Source organism: Amblyomma americanum, chromosome 11, assembly GCF_052857255.1.
Source record: "Amblyomma americanum isolate KBUSLIRL-KWMA chromosome 11, ASM5285725v1, whole genome shotgun sequence".
In the NCBI taxonomy this organism is placed as follows: domain Eukaryota; kingdom Metazoa; phylum Arthropoda; class Arachnida; order Ixodida; family Ixodidae; genus Amblyomma; species Amblyomma americanum.
This window is the reverse complement of record NC_135507.1, coordinates 52,079,579-52,097,531: the sequence shown is the minus strand read 5'-3', so window position 1 is coordinate 52,097,531 and position 17,953 is coordinate 52,079,579. Positions and strand designations below refer to the sequence as shown.

Genomic DNA, 17,953 nt, shown 5'->3' with positions numbered 1-17,953 from the left:
AAGCGATCGAGTCGTTGAAAACCGCGATGCAAATATACCGTACAAGGCCGAAAAATAAAAACTCCACGCATCTGTGATAAACCTACCACATTATCTTATCACGCTTGGAGAATACAAGCCATTTCAAATAATGATGATTTCTGAAGAGACTGTTTTTGAAGACAAGCAGATATTTAAATCAGCCGCAAATGCAAGATCTACAAGGATCAAGAGCTTACCGTTCCTGAGCTTGTTGTTTCAGTACCCTACAATGAAACGGCCAAGCAAACAAATCAACATGAACAGTGCGTAATTGCGTGCATTCTAAAGAGGAAAACCAGTCGGCATAAGCGTTTACAACTGTACATAATATCTCTCGGTTGCAAGTCAAAATCTGGCTCTACTCTAGTGAACAGAAGATATGACGCCACCGCACTGGGAGTGCCCAAAGTTGTCAATTACGTTTTTACGGCTGAATGTGCACAAAATTATATAAATTAAAATTCTGTGCGGATAGTGCTCTGCGTAAGCAGAATATGGATACCAATCCAAACATTACGATGGAGATGGATCGGCCAGGCCTATAAAGTGAGCCACCGTGCCTGAGCAAATAGTTTCAGAGACCTATTAAAAGGCGGCCATGGGAACAATTTAAAGAAAAGTACCGTAACTGTGTGCATCTTGAAACGAAACATGAAGGAGACATGAAACGAAAGGCCATTGTTTGTAAAGAATTCTCTCAAAGGGCCTAAATGTTGAGAATGAAAATTTAAATGTACTGAACAAAACAATAATAATAGCGCCATACTTCAGTGCTAAAGCTGCCAATTATTTATGCTGGTGCGAGATTGCGCGTAAGTTAAATGTTATTTCTGAGGACAATATGCATTGGAGGAAGCCAAAACTGGAAATGAATTGCAAGTATACAATCTTGAAGCATGCGGAACGCGTACACGGGTAGCTTACCGTGCCTGATCTTGTTGTTTCAGTACGCTACGAAGCGGTCAAGCAAAAAAAGCCAAATAAAAAAAAATGCATGACACCATGCATTCCAAAGGCAAAAACCGACCGGAATCTGTTTTTAAAACATCACACACATTTATATGTCGCAAGTGAAATTTGTAACCCTTGAGAACATTACAGCAGATATGTGGACGCTACAGTTGTTGAGTAAATTTGGCAATTACGCTTTTACGTCAGAAGATGTGCCAATATTATAAAATATAATTTCTGGGATGAAAATGCACTGCATAAACGAAATACTGATACCAGTCGAAGCACTAGGATTGAGAAGGATCGGCCACGCCTATACAAGGAGCCCTATGATTACATAGCCAAGCAAAACGATTTAAAAGGAAAACACCATAATTGTGTGTGTTCGCTAGGCGCGGAGAAACTGGCAATTTGTTCCAAAAGATTCTTCCAAGCAACCTAAAGCTTGAAAGCGAAATCTAAATTTACTGAAGGAAACACGAAAACACAACGGCACGCATCAATGCTAAACTTATACATTAATTTTCCACGCTAGGATAACATGTGCCAATATTATATTGCCACACTGCTGACAGTCTGCCGGCGCCACCTGGTGGTCGAACCTTGTCTCCCAGCGCTTAGCCTAGGGTCTCCTTTTGTCTCAAATGAGCGCGGCTGTACGGCGAGCCTCGCCCCAGTATACGGCTGTGCCTCCCGCTTCCTGCTACCTTTGTCGACAATATAAATATGCTTTCTGACGTCACTCTTCGTTCGAGAAAGCCAGATAATTAAATCAATGCAGCTCTGAAGTCTAGAAGGGTCAGGTAAGCGGCACGACGAGCTTACCGTGCCTGAGCTTGTTGTTTCAGTGCCCTAAGAGGAAACGACGAAGCAGAGGAGTCAAAGTTGAGCGCGCGCTGCGCGCATTGAAAGCATAAAAACAGACTGGCAATTGCAAATCAAACAATTGACGCGACCTATCTTTGGCAAGTCAAATTCTAACACTACTGAGAGCAGAGGAAGAGTGGACAGCACACTTCCGTGACCAAAGTTGCCAATAACGTTTACAGGTTATATGCTAATAATATGTAAAAATATTAGCTGGGCGGGCAGTACACTGCATAAACCGAAAACGGACACCAATCGCAGCACTACAATTGAGAAGGATCGGCTACGACTGTACAGGAGCCTGCTGTGCCTGAGCAAGTAGTTTCAGAGCCCTATGAAGAAATGGCTGAGGAATCGGTTTAAAGAGAAAGTACAGTAATTGTGGGCGTTCCCAACACATGGACCGACTTGTTATTGGGTGTAAAAGACTCCTTTTAGGGATCGAAGTGTTGAAAATCAAAACAGAAATATACAAAATACAACTGAAGAAATGATAACGGTACACCTGACTGCTATAGCTACCAGTTATTTTATCACGGCAGAACATTAGCACCAGTTTTTTATGTTTTTGAGATCAGAAGACATTATTCATTGCCGAAAATAAGATATTTGAATGAATGACAGCTTTAAGATCTAATGGATGAGGTAATTGTCTATGCCCAGTCGAAAAATACGACACAGCCATTCCCAAAATACAACTCATTTTTATCGTCCTGTCGTTACGACAGATCTTTCTAGTATTGCTAAGTTGTCTCTTGTTACGACAGAACTCACTCTGTCGTTACAACAGGAGACTGCTCAATACTAGAGAAAATAATGTTGTAACCACAAGAAATTCGATTATCAGGTTCCAAAACACTACAGAAAAATCTGTTGTGTTTGAGGCAAAAGTTCAGCTCGAAGCAAAAATCTGGTGTTAGAACGCCACTGGCCGTCTAAGGGCATGGATGCAATGCCGACACTGGCAGCTCATGGCGCACGCCACAGCTAAAATGTTTACGACATTTCCCGGCGAGATAACAGTCTAATAATTTGCGTGGAACTGACATCTTCTGGGACCTAACACCAAAATTCAAACCAAGAGAGAAACTTTTGCGGTGCGATATAGTGGCGGCATCTCTCTTGCGGGTTTCGCTAGCACACTGTAAGCTTTCCCTACTTTATAATCTTACACTCGAGTTTATCTCTATGCAGCAGCGGCAGGGGCAGGTCTATGGGTGACTATGGGAGATGGAAGTCAGGATAAAGGGGTCTTTTGTGTATAAAAGACAGTGTTAACGGTGTGTTCACGACCAAGGAAACTAGTCACAGCACGAAGTACCGTAAACACGCGCGTTCAAGTGACAGGCACACAGCGGCATTTGGACGCGAAACTTTTTACGCGAGCGACACAAATGTTACAAATAAAATCTAACCCTAGTAAACAAGAAATTTATATGAGGAGACGCTACTTCAAAGCCTGAAAGTTTCAATTGCAATTTAAACTTAGAGCAATAAGTGCCAGTTTTGCCCAAGTATGATTTTCGAAGCAATAATTCGCCACATAAAACCGCAAATTAAAAAAAACTCTTGTCACTGAGACTTATATAAGGAATGGCAATGCCTCCACAGGTAGCTTGTATACCGGGCCTGAACTTGTCGTTCCAGAGCCCTATCAAGAAACAACCGACGAAACGAGAGCCAACAGTAAGTACCGTTATCATGTTATCATGTGCATTCAAGAGAGAGGGTCAGAACGGCATTTGGTCGCAAAACATCCTTGCAAGTGGTGGAAGTTTTAGAAATCCTAGTTAGAAAAGACAAGGACACACAGGCGTTTGGGCGCAGAATATTCAAGACATGGAATTGTTTCAAATCAAGTTCTAACGCTAGTAAATAACATAGGAGATATCCGAAGACTATGTTTGTGTACCTAAAAGCGCCGAATATATTTTCACCGAAGAAGAATATGTGTCACTATTAAATGAATATGATTTCTGAAGGGAGAATTCACTAAATTAAGTCAGAAATAGAAATGATGGCAACTCCACGATGGAGAAGGATTTGCAATGCCACCATGAGGAGCTTAGTGTGCCTGAGCTTGTTGTCTCCGTGGCCTATGTAGAAACGACCGAGGAGACAAATCACTACAGTAAATACCTAATTATGTACATTAAAAAGACATGTACAGAATAGCGTTTGGCCGTAAAACATCATTCTATGTGCTGGAAATGTTGGAAATCAAAATCTAACACGAATGAACAACAACGGAGATGAAAGGAAATCACACTGCTGTGTTTAAAAGTGTCAATTCCATTTTCATTGCTGAAGAATATGGGCCAGAGCTTATACGAATGTGATTTCTGAAGGAAAAATTAGCAAAATTAAATCATAAATTGAAAATAATGACGACATGTTGATTCAGAAGGATTTGCTACGCCTCCAAAATGAACTTACCCTGCCTGAGCTTGTTGTCTCAGAGCCCTACATAGAAACGAGCGAGGAAACGAGTTGTATCAGGAAGTACCGTAATTGCGTGCATTAAAAACACAACAAGGACAGAGCAGCATCTGGCAACAAAACCCACTTGGAACCGATTCAAATGCTCTATACAAAAATCTAACGCCAGTGACAAAACACGAAATATAGAGGACATCACACTTATATGCCTTAAAGTGCCAATTACATTTAATGCTTGAAGAACGCGTGCCAACATTATACGAATATGATTTTTTATTGCACAATTCCCTTTAAAAAATCAGAAATGGAAAACAGTGCATTAATAAGATATGAAAATATCGGAAGTTAGGCATTAAAATATTTTTTTCAAGCAATCGAACGTACAAAAATAAAATCCAACATTAGTTAACAAAACAGGTTCTTTGAGGGCACCACTTTTGTGCCTAAAAATGGCGATTAAATTCCCATATCAGTAGAGCGTGTGCTAGTTTTAATGGATATGATTTCTGAAAGCACAATTCGATACATTAGCACAGAAATGAAAAGGAGTGGCGACACTACGACTGATAAGGATCGGATAAATTTCCCCAAGTAGCTTACCGTGCCTGAGCTTGTTGTCTGGGTGCCCAATGTAGAAAAGACCGAGGAGAAGAGTCACGACAGGAAGTACCGTAATTACGTGCATTGAAAAGAACGGCACAGAGAGGCATTTGGCCGGAAAACATTCTTGGAAGCCGTGGAAACGTTGGAAATCAGAATCTAACGCTAGTCAACAACACAGAAGATATAAAGACACCACAGTTCTGTGCCTAAGCGTGAAAATGACATTTATGTGAGAGAAGAGTAAGTGCCCGTATTCTGAATACGGTTTCTGAAGGGACAATTCGCTACATTAAGTTAGAAACAGAAAATAATGGGGAAACTACGATTGAGAATGATTTCTTACGCCACCAAAATGAGCTTACCGTGCCTGAGCTTGTTGTCTCGGTGCCCTATGTAGAAACGACCGAGGAAACGAGTCAAAACAGGAAGTACCGCAATTGCGTGCATTGAAAAGAGCGGTACAGAGAGGAATTTGGCCGGAAAACATTCTTGGAAGCCGTGGAAACGTTGGAAATGAAAATCTAACGCTAGTCAACAACACAGAAGATATGAAGACACCACAGTTCTGTGCCTAAGAGAGCAAATTATATTTATGTGAGAGAAGAGTAAGTGCCCGTATTCTGAACACGATTTCTGGAGGGACAATTCGCTACATTAAGTTAGAAACAGAAAATAATGGGGAAACTACGATTGAGAAGGATTTCTTACGCCACCAAAATGAGCTTACCGTGCCTGAGCTTGTTGTCTCGGTGCCCTATGTAGAAACGACCGAGGAAACAAGTCAAAACAGGAAGTACCACAATTGCGTGCATTTAAAAGAGCGGTACAGAGAGGAATTTGGCCGGAAAACATTCTTGGAAGCCGTGGAAACGTTGGAAATGAAAATCTAACGCTAGTCAACAACACAGAAGATATGAAGACACCACAGTTCTGTGCCTAAGAGAGCAAATTATATTTATGTGAGAGAAGAGTAAGTGCCCGTATTCTGAACACGATTTCTGGAGGGACAATTCGCTACATTAAGTTAGAAACAGAAAATAATGGGGAAACTACAATTGAGGAGGATTTGTTACGCCACCAAAATGAGCTTACCGTGCCTGAGCTTGTTGTCTGAGTGCCCTATGTAGAAACGACCGAGGAAACGGATCACAACAGGAAGAGCCGAAATATCATGCATGCAGGAGTGAGGGAAAGTGCGTTGTTTAGCCATTGACATTCTTGGAATTGATCGAAATGTTTCCAACAATAATTTAACTGTAGCGAACAAAACAGGCGATACGAGGGCACCACACTTCTGTGCCTAGTTGTCACAAATACATTTTGATGCCAGAAGAATATGTGCAAGGTTGATATGAATATCCTATGTGAATGGGAATGAACAATGCCCTGCATGAAATCAGAAATGGAAAAAAATGGCGACACTGGGAATGGGAAGGATCGGTTACGCCTCTACAAATAGCTTACTGCGCCCCAGTTTGTCGTTTTAGAGACCTATTAGAAAGAACCGAGGAATCGGATCAAAACAGGAAGTACCGTAATTGCATGGAATAAAATGAGCATGATAGAGCAGAATTGGTCATAAAGCATTGCAAGCGACTGAAATATTGAAATTAAAATCGTGTGATACTGTTTAAAACAGACGTTATAACTCTACACCCCCTGCTAATCCTAGCAGTTAGCAAAATCCTAGCAGTTGGAAAACAGGTGTCACTTTTTTATAACTATGATATCTGAAGGGTCTATAAGAAGCATAAAATTAAAAAAAATCTGTAATTAGATATCAGCGCTAAGATAGAGAAGGGTGCGACACGCGTTTCTGAGCTTGTTCCAGTGCCATTCCCAGTAGCGGCTCAGCAATCAAGTCTGAACAAAAAGTGCGTAACTGCGGTGATTCAAAAGATTAAAAGATACCGGAAATTGGACTGAAGGCATTCTATAGAATCTCGCGGTCACCAATCGGAATGTAACCCTACTGAACAAAACGGGAAAATGAGAACACCCAACTTCTTGACTAACACCGCTATTCGTTTTTCTCGTTAGAAGAATTTGCGCGATGACTTCAGTGGCAGCGCAGGTACAGAGAAGGGACGGGATAGGACATAACAGTAAAGAGCACTGCGTAAATGAACGAAACCAGTGCGAGCTCAGCCTGCTCTGCCGCAACTGCGGAAAAACCTGTGGGCGTCAGCGTCGAAAAAAGTCATGCGTGCCAGCATGTAATCAATGCACGATTGATAGTAACCATAAGGATGAGAGAGTTATGGAAATAATCTAAGCGGTGAAGATTGCCCGTGCGGGGGATAAGTGTGCGACCATGCCATCGGCCGTTTAGTCGCAGAAGGAAATCGGATTTTTAGACGGTCGGAATTAGGTTCCTGGTGCTTGCTGGGGCATCGTGACCAGTGTTGCTTCCCGATTGCCATTTATTCTTTCCCCGGATTTAACACTTGCTGGTGTATATAATATACGTGGCACGTTTGGTGAAATAAACAGCTGGAAGTCGGCGCTCTACATGCGCTGCCACTGCAGTCATCTTTAACGTACTAGCCCAACAAGCATCAATCTTGGACTTGTGCCAATATTATATGAACTTCATTTCTCAAGGACGAATTCACTCAATAAAGCGCCAGAAATGGGAAATAACAGCAGCACTACGATTAAGAATCGTCTACGCCGCTGCAAAGATAAGACTGTGCTTATTCTTGTTCTTAAGGCCTATGAAGAAACTGCCAAGGAGACCAGTCCAAGCGGCAAGTTCCCTAATTGCGTGCATTCTAAAGACTTGTACAGACTAGCAGATGCGTATAAAACATTCCGTATCTCCTATATGATCAATAAAAAATATACGCAGACCGCAATCCCCGAGCGCAAGAGCTCCTTGGTTAGTTGGTCTAGCGGGCGTTGCTAAACAAAACAAAATAAAAAAGACGGGCTACATTGTGTAGTCGCTCGAAGCGGACGCCATCCGCCTCACCGCGAGTTCTTCGTTGCCGATTCACACACTCTCTCTCTCTTTCGGGCCAGATGAATAGTGCACGAAAATTTTGGCCTCTCATAAGATACCAACGCGAAAAAATTTGAGCGATAAAAGGCCTCAAAATTTATTATTACTTATCGAATTGGACGGCTGCTCGCTTCAGCTAGCCGGTGATTCGTTGCCACGGAAATACGACGCCAGAAAGAACGGTATGTTCGCAGGGTGCTAACAACAAATCGGATTTTTAACTATGAATTTCATTATGTACATTGTTTTTAATCATTATTTGTTCGTTCTTTTATTCTAACGTGAATAAAAGTGCAAAGAAAATCACATTTGTGAAGTTCACAATTTAGCGCCTAACTTAAATTTCCTGGGCAAATAATGTTGCGAGCGGCTAACACAATTCGGATGCAGCCGGCCGCGTATTCTGAAGCTCTCGAGAGTGCATACCGCAAGGCCACAGTACGCTGTGCAAAGAGGGGACCCTAAGTTTGCGTCTTTTGTTCTAAAACTCGCTATAGCTGAAAAAGCTGCATGAAATTGTGCAACAGTATTCAGGTAAATAAATGTCTCATCAGTACCACTAAAGGCTTGCCACACCAAAACTTATCGTTCTAGTACAGTATGTAGACCTCTAAGATGATATGACTTCCGTGCAGCGTAGTAGAGTTTTAGTCATAAATTGTGATTGAACTGCCCGATAGTACTGTTATAGTTAAGGACCGCATCCGGCAATAATAAAAGCTTACCGTGCCTGAGCTTGTCGTTTCAGTTCCCTATGATGAAATAGCGAATGAGGTACGACTCAGATTAACAGCAGTACGTTTTGTACAAGCTCTAAATATTGAAAGAAAAAAGAAAGAAAGCGGCATTGAAACTGCACGAAGGTACTGCGGTAGAGAGGGATCGGATTTCACGTCACTAACCGCATACCGTGCCTGAACTCCAGAGATATTTTAGTGTAGAAAAAGGTATTTGTGGGAGAAAAAGGGGTATTTTCGTTTAAAAACAGGTATTTCTGGGTGAAAAAGGGGTATTTTCTTGTAGAAACAGGTATTTTTGTCGTATCGGTACTCTAGGAAAAGAAGTCAAAGAAATGCGACTAAATTGAATTCGATGAAGCTTGACTAATTCCCCAAAATCGACAAGAAACATATAACGAAACAGCCAGATGGTATACTGTTACATAAGGATCGCATCCGGCTCTACTAATAGCTCACCGTGCCTGAGCTTGTCGTTTCGGTTCCCTGCACACAAAAAGCGGAAAAAGCAGCAGAATCACAGGACTGGATTTCGAATAGGTTGCAACCGTTGGAAAGAAAATAGCGATGGAAATGCCGAACGTGCTGTAATAATAAAAGAGCTCATCCGACGCCACTAACCGCTTACCGTTCCCGAGCTGGTCGTTTCAGTTCCCTACAAAGAAAGAGGCCGGAAAAAATTGGGCTCAGAACAATTACAGTGTAGGTTGAATAAGTCCTAGATATTGGCAGAAACCCTGCTATTTAATGCGCAAGAGTAGAGGAGTAAGAAAAATTCCACACAACGCCAGCTGACTGCTTACTATGCCAGAACTTCTTGCTTTAGTTCCGTATAAAGTAGCAGCTAGTGAAATGCCACAGATTCAAGACAGCTTATTTTGAAAGGTTCTAAATGAAAAAAAAAAAGCTATGACGGAACTGCGCCACAGTAGTGAGAGATAGATGGATCGCATCTGGAGCGAATTACCGCTTACCGTGCCTGAGCTTGTCGTTTCAGTACCCTATGAAGACAATGAGACACAACTCACGTTCAGTCAATATACTGTCAATATAATTAAAATATTAGGTAAATAAAATCTGTGATCGAGCAGCGTTGTAGTTCTGAGTTATAAAAGGATCGCGTCCGACCCACCTAACCACTTACCGTGCCTGAGCTTGTCGTTTCAGTTGCCTTTGACGGAATAACAGAAAAAGTAGCAATAAGATTCCATGTTGTGCAATTCGAATATGTCCTGAATATGGACTATTAATACGCGATGGAACACCATGACTTTTTTGAGGTTGCGAAACGCGTGCATGAGATAGCCAATTATATCGTGGATGTAAATTGCGGGGTTTAACGTTGTGAAGTGACACGTGAGCGATGAGGGACGCCGTAGGGCTTCGGATGGCTTTAGACCAGCTGGGGTTCTTTAATGTTCCCTGATATTACACAGAACACGAGCGTTTCTGTACTTCGTCTCTTTCAAAATACGCGGCCGGGATCGAACCCGCGACATTGGGATCAGCAACCAAGCTCAAAAGCCACTCTCACCACGGATCATCTCGCGTTCGGGCAGCTTCAGCGAGTGGTCATTGCTTATCGAGTTAAGGAAATGGCGCAGTAACTGTCTCACATATCAGTGGACACCTGAACCACGCCTAAAAGGAAGGGAGGATGGTGGGAGCGAAAGAAGAAAGATATAAAAAGGGGCCGTGGTGGAGGATTCCGGAATAATTTAGACCACCTGGGGATCTTTAACGTGCACAGTATGTGAATGAAAATTCGCCAGCACTGAGGTAGCAGCTGCGTAGCTTTATTAGTGTTATATCACTTTATCGCGATGCAATTTTCTAGAAAATCGTTTGCGATATTGGACCTGAAGACTAAATAAATATAAGGTATTATGCTTGACGGTCAAGGAAAAGAAGGCAGTGAACCTAAGTAGCATATATGCATCTGCAACAGGCTCTACGGTGTCCTTTATGCTACGGAAATTTTGTACCTGGCTGGAAAAGTTTTCTAAGGAAGCTGTTCTGTATTCTGTAGAACGCATTTCCGAAGAGTGAAACGGCAACGTGTAGAGGAGAATGAGACCTCGCCCCGTCACGTCTCTTTGTCCAGATCGTAGGAAGCAGTGAACAGCTAAGGTATGCTTTAAAGACATGATGACACCCTACTATTCACCCGCCGTCACGGTGACTCAGTGGTTATGGTGCTCGGCTGCTGACGTGAAAGACGCCGGTTCGATTCCCGCCGCGGCGGTAGAAGTTCGATGGCGGCGAAATTCTAGAGGCCCGTGCACTGTGTGATCTCAGTGCACGATAAAGTACCCCAGGTGGTCTAAATCTCCGGAGCCCTTCAGTACGGCGTCCCTCAAAGCCTGAGTGGCGTTGGGACGTCAAACCCCCATAAATCATAGTATTGACTCATAATGAAGGGATATGAAGTTGAAGAAAAAAAAGGAACGCAAAATACTTTTCTCACAAAACGATGTCAGTACCACTCAAAAGAAAAACCGCGTTCAAAAAGCAAAAATAAAAAAATTAAGAAGAATAAAAGAACTGGAGTAAAATAATAAAGCATCGCACTTTTCATTGTCGTCAAAAGCCAATAACTTCAATTTCTAGCATATATGCGACATTTTTTCAGTTTACCATTCCTCATATTCGGTGCGCTAAAACTGAAAACTAGCAGGGGGGATGGGAAAACTATTTATTTAACTCATAGGCCACTGAACAGTTACACACCGTGGGAAACAGTTACATTTATAGTGATGTAATTTCTTCGTAACCTCGAAATGAACGTAAATAAAACTCTCTTACAAAACGAGCCTCAATCCGCCCGGCTATCTACGACAGATGGAAATCACGCGATCAAAAGCTTACCGGGCCTGAGCTGGCCGTTTGGGTTCCATATCAAAAAACAGTCAAAACATCGCGACTCAGATTAAGAACAGTGCATATTTAACGCGAGCTATATATTGGGATAAGTTAACTTGCGAAGAAATTAGAAATTGCATAACAGTACTGAGGAATGGAAGGATCGGATCTGGCCACCACTAAGTGCTTACCGTGCCGGAGCTCGTAGTTTCAGTTCCCTATGAAAAAGAAACAGTTAAATACGACTCGACTAAACAACACTACATGAAGAATATTTTCTAAACATGGGCAAGAAACCTTCTCAAAACTACTGGGAAGCATTGAAGTGCGGAAAAATTACATCCGACGCCACAAACCACTTACCGTGCCAGAACTTGTGGTTTCAGTTCCCTATGAAGAAACAGCCAATATAGTTCGACCTAGATTACTAACAGTGCCTTTTGAATGCGTATCAAATAATGGGAAGAAACCTGAGTTGAAAATCCACGTCAGTACTGAGTAATAGAAGGTTCGCATACTGTAGCCACTAAATGCTCACCGTTCCTGAGCTTGTAGTTCCAGTGGCCTGTGGAACAGTAGGCAATAAAGGGAGACTGAGATTAACGACGGTACTTTCGGAATACTATCTTAGCATTGTCTTGTCTTAATCTTAATATTGTCTTCGAAGAAGACAACGTGCGAGCAGATTTGGCCATTATCCTCTTGAGGACAACAACAACAAAATTTCATTCTGCGTCGCGAGGACAGCCTGCTCGCTGCGCATTGTGCCCGTTTTTTTTTTCGCCTGGTTGAGAGGTTCCTGTTGAAAGTATATTGGTGGAGACCTGACAAATAGAGCTCTGTCTGGGAATCTTCTCCACATATTTGGTGACTCCGGACTTAGCGCCGTCTCTCTGCTACTGCGCTATGCTGGCCTCAGCCGCTTCGCTAGGCCCTTTCGCTGCCCGGTCCTTACGATCCCGGCTGCCTTCGCCTCCTGCCATTCATCCTCTAAGCCAATGTCACGGATTCCTCCGCTCATGTGCCACCTTCGTTGCTACCTACACTACCTCCTCGCGAGCCCGAGCTATATGCCCTAAGCTCCCCGAATTCTTGTCATCGGACATAGAGCTTTGACTCCTCACAACCGAATCATTCTTTCGCTGGCACCGTATCTGTTCGCAGATTACTATGTTCGACCACGTAGTTGTTGCTGCAACGCCTACTATTGCTGTGGTTTATGACGTCCTACGCTTCCCCCCTGCCGAACGACCTTGCGATCACCCTGAGGCGACACTCATCCAGCGCACTTCCGAACGGGAGCCGCGTCGTAACCATAAGCTCCTTGCCTCTGAGGAGCTCGAACATCTCAAGCCTATGGGATTGTTATCTCACCCTGCCGCCTTAACTGGATATCTAGTTACCTTACACGGCAGAGCACTCCTGCGGGAACTCTTCCTTCAACGGTCTTCTTCATAAGGTACACACGGTCCTCTGCGTGCCTTTGTTCCGGACCCTGGAATCTCTGCCATAGGTGGCCGACAAGATTATGGACGTTGGCCAAAATTATGAACCATGGCCACAATTCACCACCCTCCTGACCCTTTGCTCCCAGGCGCAGCTGCTGACGACCTCTGTGCCCGTCTTCTTGGTGCTAACCAAGAGCTCTCCTGATAACTGATGTCACTGCCCAACCGTACCATCCCCAGCAATCCTGGCCGCCGTTCTTTGCGGCCCGTTGCACTTAGTTGGTTCCAGCGTAGGCATGGCTGTGGCGTACGCCGATGCCACCAGCCCTGCACCTGCGCGGTATACAGTCCGGCCGAGCACTGAAGGCTGCCAGTGCTCTCGGCACAAGCTCCGGTCGCCTCTTTCACGTCACGGACCATGCCACCAACGTCCGCTAACTCATCGACAATTGGAGACGATATGCATGTGCTACTTACTGCGCTAGCCGACACATTATCGATATCATTAACACTGCCCAAGACCATGCGATGGAAATGCGCGACAGTACTGCGGCACATATGGAACGTGTCTGACCGCGCTAAAAGCACACTGTGTGTGAGCTTGTCAGTTCAGTTGCCCATGACCAAAAGGCAAATGACGCACGACTCAGATTCAGAAGAGGACGTTTTGATTAGGCTATGACTAGTCGAAAAATAAATCCCACGCTGGACTTGCATGACAGTACTGAGGAACAGAAGGATCACGTCCACAGGCACTAACCGCTTACAGTGCGGAATGTTGCCATTTTCTGTGCAGAACTTCTCACGAATGTGTTACTCGGAGTCACTGCGCTACAGTTACAAAAAGACGTAAACACTGTGAAAAATCAAGGCAACAAAGCGCCAAGAAGGGTATGAGGATTCCCAAAGATCTCTGAATGCAATGTAGAGATTGACTGATTCCGCATATATGGACATGAGCCCATTTGTCCGATCGCGCTTTTCTTTTAAGAGTTAAGTGTCCCCTTCAGTGTTTCTTCTTGCGTTGCAAACATACTGGAGAATATTTTTAATCGATAGTGAATATTATGAAGAAACTAGCGATGGAACGGTGATTTGATTTTAACGTTCCAAGCTCGGCCAAAGAGCGTCACGGCTAATGTGTTTTGGCGTCCTCGGAGAGGGGTCAAAAATAAGTTTTCAACGCATTTCTCTGAGAACCACTGCAGTAGGCATGCGAAAACTAGCACCTGTTAAAAACTGGCGGATATTCGCCAGAGCTGAGGATTCAGTTCCGCACCTGATAATGCAGCTGAACGCCAATAATGAGGTATTGAAAGAATATATCCCAAAATACAAAGAAGTTTCCGTATAGGAGCCTTGCCATAAAAAAGACCACGAAGAAAATACTTTCAAGGAAACAGAAGGAAACAAACTTCGCAGCGAGGAAACAACGAAGGACAGAGAGAAGGAAGGGGGAGAGGACGAGGCGTCATAGTGGAAGGCTGGGCTTTCAGTTCGACCAGACCACCACTGTCTACACCTGTACCTGTAGTTGCACCGCTCTGGCTTTAGAGCTAAAATGTTGTGTGGACGATGGGCCAATATTGCGAATGCGAATGACGAGGCAGACTCGTCTAGGGCGACGTTGATTGTTCTTTTTTTGAGCGCCAGAGACAATGTTGGCTCCTCCAACGCTTTCTGTTTCTATTTTTAATACTAAAAGCGAAGAGAAATAGCCGAAAAAAAATATGTCTTGGCAATGACAGCGACGGTTCAAGATTACAGCATGCTTGAATAATGCGGATGGTGGCGATAATCCTTTCAAACGAGCTGATTTTGACAGCATTTGCGGAAACGGCGATGATGAAGACAACGATTCAAGAATCCGATACTGAGGCTGATGTGGTTCTTGCAGCACTTGTCGAAAGAGTCATAATGAAGTCATGGGAAGTGCCTCATAGTGGTCACCGCTCGCTATCAGAGTGCGGAGAAATCACGACGCTCTGGGTAGCGCTCACGCGTGGAAACATTGGTTGCTCTAGGAAGGACAAACTTGTAGGCATTTGATATTTCGTTACACTGCGTTTTTTGGAATAAATATTGTGCATCTCTGAGCATGCGATTCTCATATTCGCTGTATGCGCTTCGGGAAAGGTTATGTTAAAGCTGCATTTTGTTTTACTTTCTTTGTGGATTCATCAATCAGGCAACAATCAAAGAATACATTTCCAAAACCCGAATGCCATGAGAAAAATATGACGGAATAAAATAAATCTGGGAAATGTGTACTATATCCGGTTATAAATTAGGGGTGCAAGGATCAAAGTGCACTGACATTGCAAAACACACAAACCTCTCTCTGATTTCGCCTGTGTCAAAATGCTGAAGGCGTGGCCGGGATTGGCAAAAAAGCATGACGCAAGAAGAATTGTGGGTCGTCAGCGCGGAATTAAGTATTCGTAAGCTCTGCCAAAGTGCTAATGAGAACTTTTTGAGTGCTCGTCAAACAGGCACACTGAACCGAAAAAAGACGGGGAAAAATATTCAACATAAAACATAAATTTTAAACACGCTAAGCTGAAATCGAGCAGCTCATTTGAAAGCATTTCCATTTTTGGCGGGTAAAAATAATTTTGACTCGGGCACTTTTTAAAGGAGCCCTGGGAGTTTCTGGAAGAAGCAAGAGTAGAAGTAGAGAAGCGTTTTGAGCTTCATAAGAATCGTACATATCGCCTTAGTACGCTTACCGTGTCGGAACTTAACCTTTATTTTCTAGTAATAAGCACTCAGCGCAGAAGCCAGAAAGCAAAACGTAGCATCTATTTGTCTCTAAGTACGCTTGAACTAGTTGAGAGCACAAAAGAGAACTTTCTGAACGCATTTAAAAGAATCGTATTAGTAATCAGCTTCAGAGCATGGAATTAGTGCCATCTTGTAAAGCACGGATCACAATATTTGTGCCGGATTCATTGCAATCGTACATTGTCAGGACTGACTTCAGTGGAGTACCATTTCAATGAGTTCTAAATGTACTTAAATGATCAGCGATCACGGAAATGGTGGCGCGAATGGCTCTCTTGTGGTTCTGCGATGAAGGCTGCAGAACACGCTTTCACCAGCATGCATGCGTTTCTTATTGTTCCAATCCGCTTGCTTAGGAAGCGCAAAACTACAGTATAACGTTCAACATGGACGTTCAACAGCTGATAGTGACCGACCGTGGCTGTCTGTGAAGTGGAGAGACTGGATATGCTGACGAGCTGTGCGAGCGCGTGATGCGCTCTTTTTTTTTGTGTGCTCTCGTGGGTGAGCTTGAGTGGCTCATTTTCGCATTACGTTCACTTGTACTGAATACAGAAAAGAACAGCTTAGATTTGTTTTGTTTTAGCTGTCACGCTTTTAGTTGAGTTGTATATCTGAGTTGTTTAGCAAAGGCGCTTAATCGCTCCGAGGGCTCTACGCTCGTGGAAGGGCTGTAGTGTGCTGTAGCAACACGGCTTGCATTTCGGAGTGTAATGATATTCTGTCGAATAATGATATTCTGTCCCGCAGTTAGACCGAAATATCTCTATTTGAGGTGCATTTTTTTCCTGCGCGAGCTTCGAAGCTGCGGCAATTTCAAAAAATACATATTTAATTTCTGAACATTTGTTTCAAGTCCTTAAAAATGTCCTTTTCGCCCCATTTTACTCCTCAATTGTCCCCAAGAAAGAAAAATGTCCCGACCAGAACATCCCTCTCGGACCATCGGGCAACCATGTTTTACTTTTGTGCGTGGAACAGCGTGCTGGATGTTGGGACTTGCGTGTTTTCTGGCGTGTGAAGCTACAGGTACCGACCTGTCTAAATTTAAAGCCGCTGCCTTCATTGCTCACTAGTTTATATTACTAGCCATTGCTTGCTCCGCAGGTTCCGCTTGTTTGTGCGGTACATTATAAGCTTCCCTCTTGCCGTAGAAGCCAAAGTCCTTCTTTTAGTACTTCCGACAGTGCAGTTTAGCTCTTTGGTGGTACGGCCACACATATCCTTGACGGTTTTACCGTAGTGGCGACCAAAAAACCGTAGGCTGTTATAAACAGCGCGGTCTGAAGCTTAGAATGGAGATCCTAAGCGATAGACGACACATAGAGCCACAACTCACGAATGGTATTTCTACGAGTGAAGCGTGCCCACAAACCCATACATTCCTTACTGAAGAAGGGTGGAAACAAAATGAAAAGTTTTGCCTGGCGCCAACGATCTCCGCATGTTACTTGCTCAGACTATAACGATGTTTCACCCGGACTCTCGAATGTAGCCACCGATAGGGCATCTTCTATTTTAGTGTAAGAAGGAAGATTGGAGGAGATGTCTAATGGAAAGGCAACGCTGCATGGAAGACTGACCGGCCTTGGCCGGAAGCTACGAGGAGTAGAGGCTTGATGAAGCGATCCGGAACCACCCTCTGCTTCGCTTAGTGCGCGCACATACGGTGCCGCATGCAGATCGGCCCGCCCACTGCCAAGAAATTATTGAGAGCATAGCAACCTGCTGTGAACCCTGTCAAAAGCGTGACAAAATCAACATTATACGTGTAGTTCCTGCGTCCAGGAGCTTGCAGTGTGGTGGAGAAAGTTCAGTCTTCAGCGTCAGTGTTGTTGATTTAGTTTCGTCACTAATTAGAGCAGGTGTTGCCGTGCCATGAGCCCGGGAGAGCATGCGTCAACGCAGTTGTTTTGAAAACATTAACTTCCATTTGCCCCAGAAGAATGAGCCATGGAAGAACTTTATCCAACATCATCACAAAACACTTACCGTTCCTGAGCTTGTAGTTTCAGATCCCTGTGCAGAAATAGCCGAAACAGAAGGAGTCAGGAAGGAAAATGCAGCGCACTTTGCCTAAAGAGGCGTGAGATGACCTAATCTGCTCATGAGAACATCCAAGGTGCCCTAAAAAGAGTTATATCTCCTGAGCTAGAGAAGAGGAGTCAAGGCAGAGAGCCCGCATTCATTACATCAGGTACGGATTAATTCCGCCAGTATCAGATCGAATAACCAAA

The 17,953-nt window shown here is 43.7% G+C and overlaps 1 protein-coding gene across 1 annotated transcript in view; it reads right to left on the bottom strand.

Moving 5' to 3' along the window:
* LOC144109618 (uncharacterized) overlaps positions 1 to 17,953 on the bottom strand; it is a 128,011-nt gene that overhangs the window by 59,656 nt on the left and 50,402 nt on the right. Inside the window, exons 57-69 of the mRNA XM_077642437.1 lie at positions 17,709 to 17,735; positions 12,023 to 12,049; positions 11,848 to 11,874; positions 11,676 to 11,702; positions 9,767 to 9,793; positions 9,597 to 9,623; positions 9,251 to 9,277; positions 8,611 to 8,637; positions 5,974 to 6,000; positions 5,609 to 5,635; positions 5,244 to 5,270; positions 1,798 to 1,824; positions 219 to 245 (exon numbers count right to left, since the gene is read on the bottom strand). Of these exons, the coding sequence (XP_077498563.1) occupies positions 219 to 245; positions 1,798 to 1,824; positions 5,244 to 5,270; positions 5,609 to 5,635; positions 5,974 to 6,000; positions 8,611 to 8,637; positions 9,251 to 9,277; positions 9,597 to 9,623; positions 9,767 to 9,793; positions 11,676 to 11,702; positions 11,848 to 11,874; positions 12,023 to 12,049; positions 17,709 to 17,735 (351 nt within the window). The remainder of the gene's footprint in view (positions 1 to 218; positions 246 to 1,797; positions 1,825 to 5,243; positions 5,271 to 5,608; positions 5,636 to 5,973; positions 6,001 to 8,610; positions 8,638 to 9,250; positions 9,278 to 9,596; positions 9,624 to 9,766; positions 9,794 to 11,675; positions 11,703 to 11,847; positions 11,875 to 12,022; positions 12,050 to 17,708; positions 17,736 to 17,953) is intronic.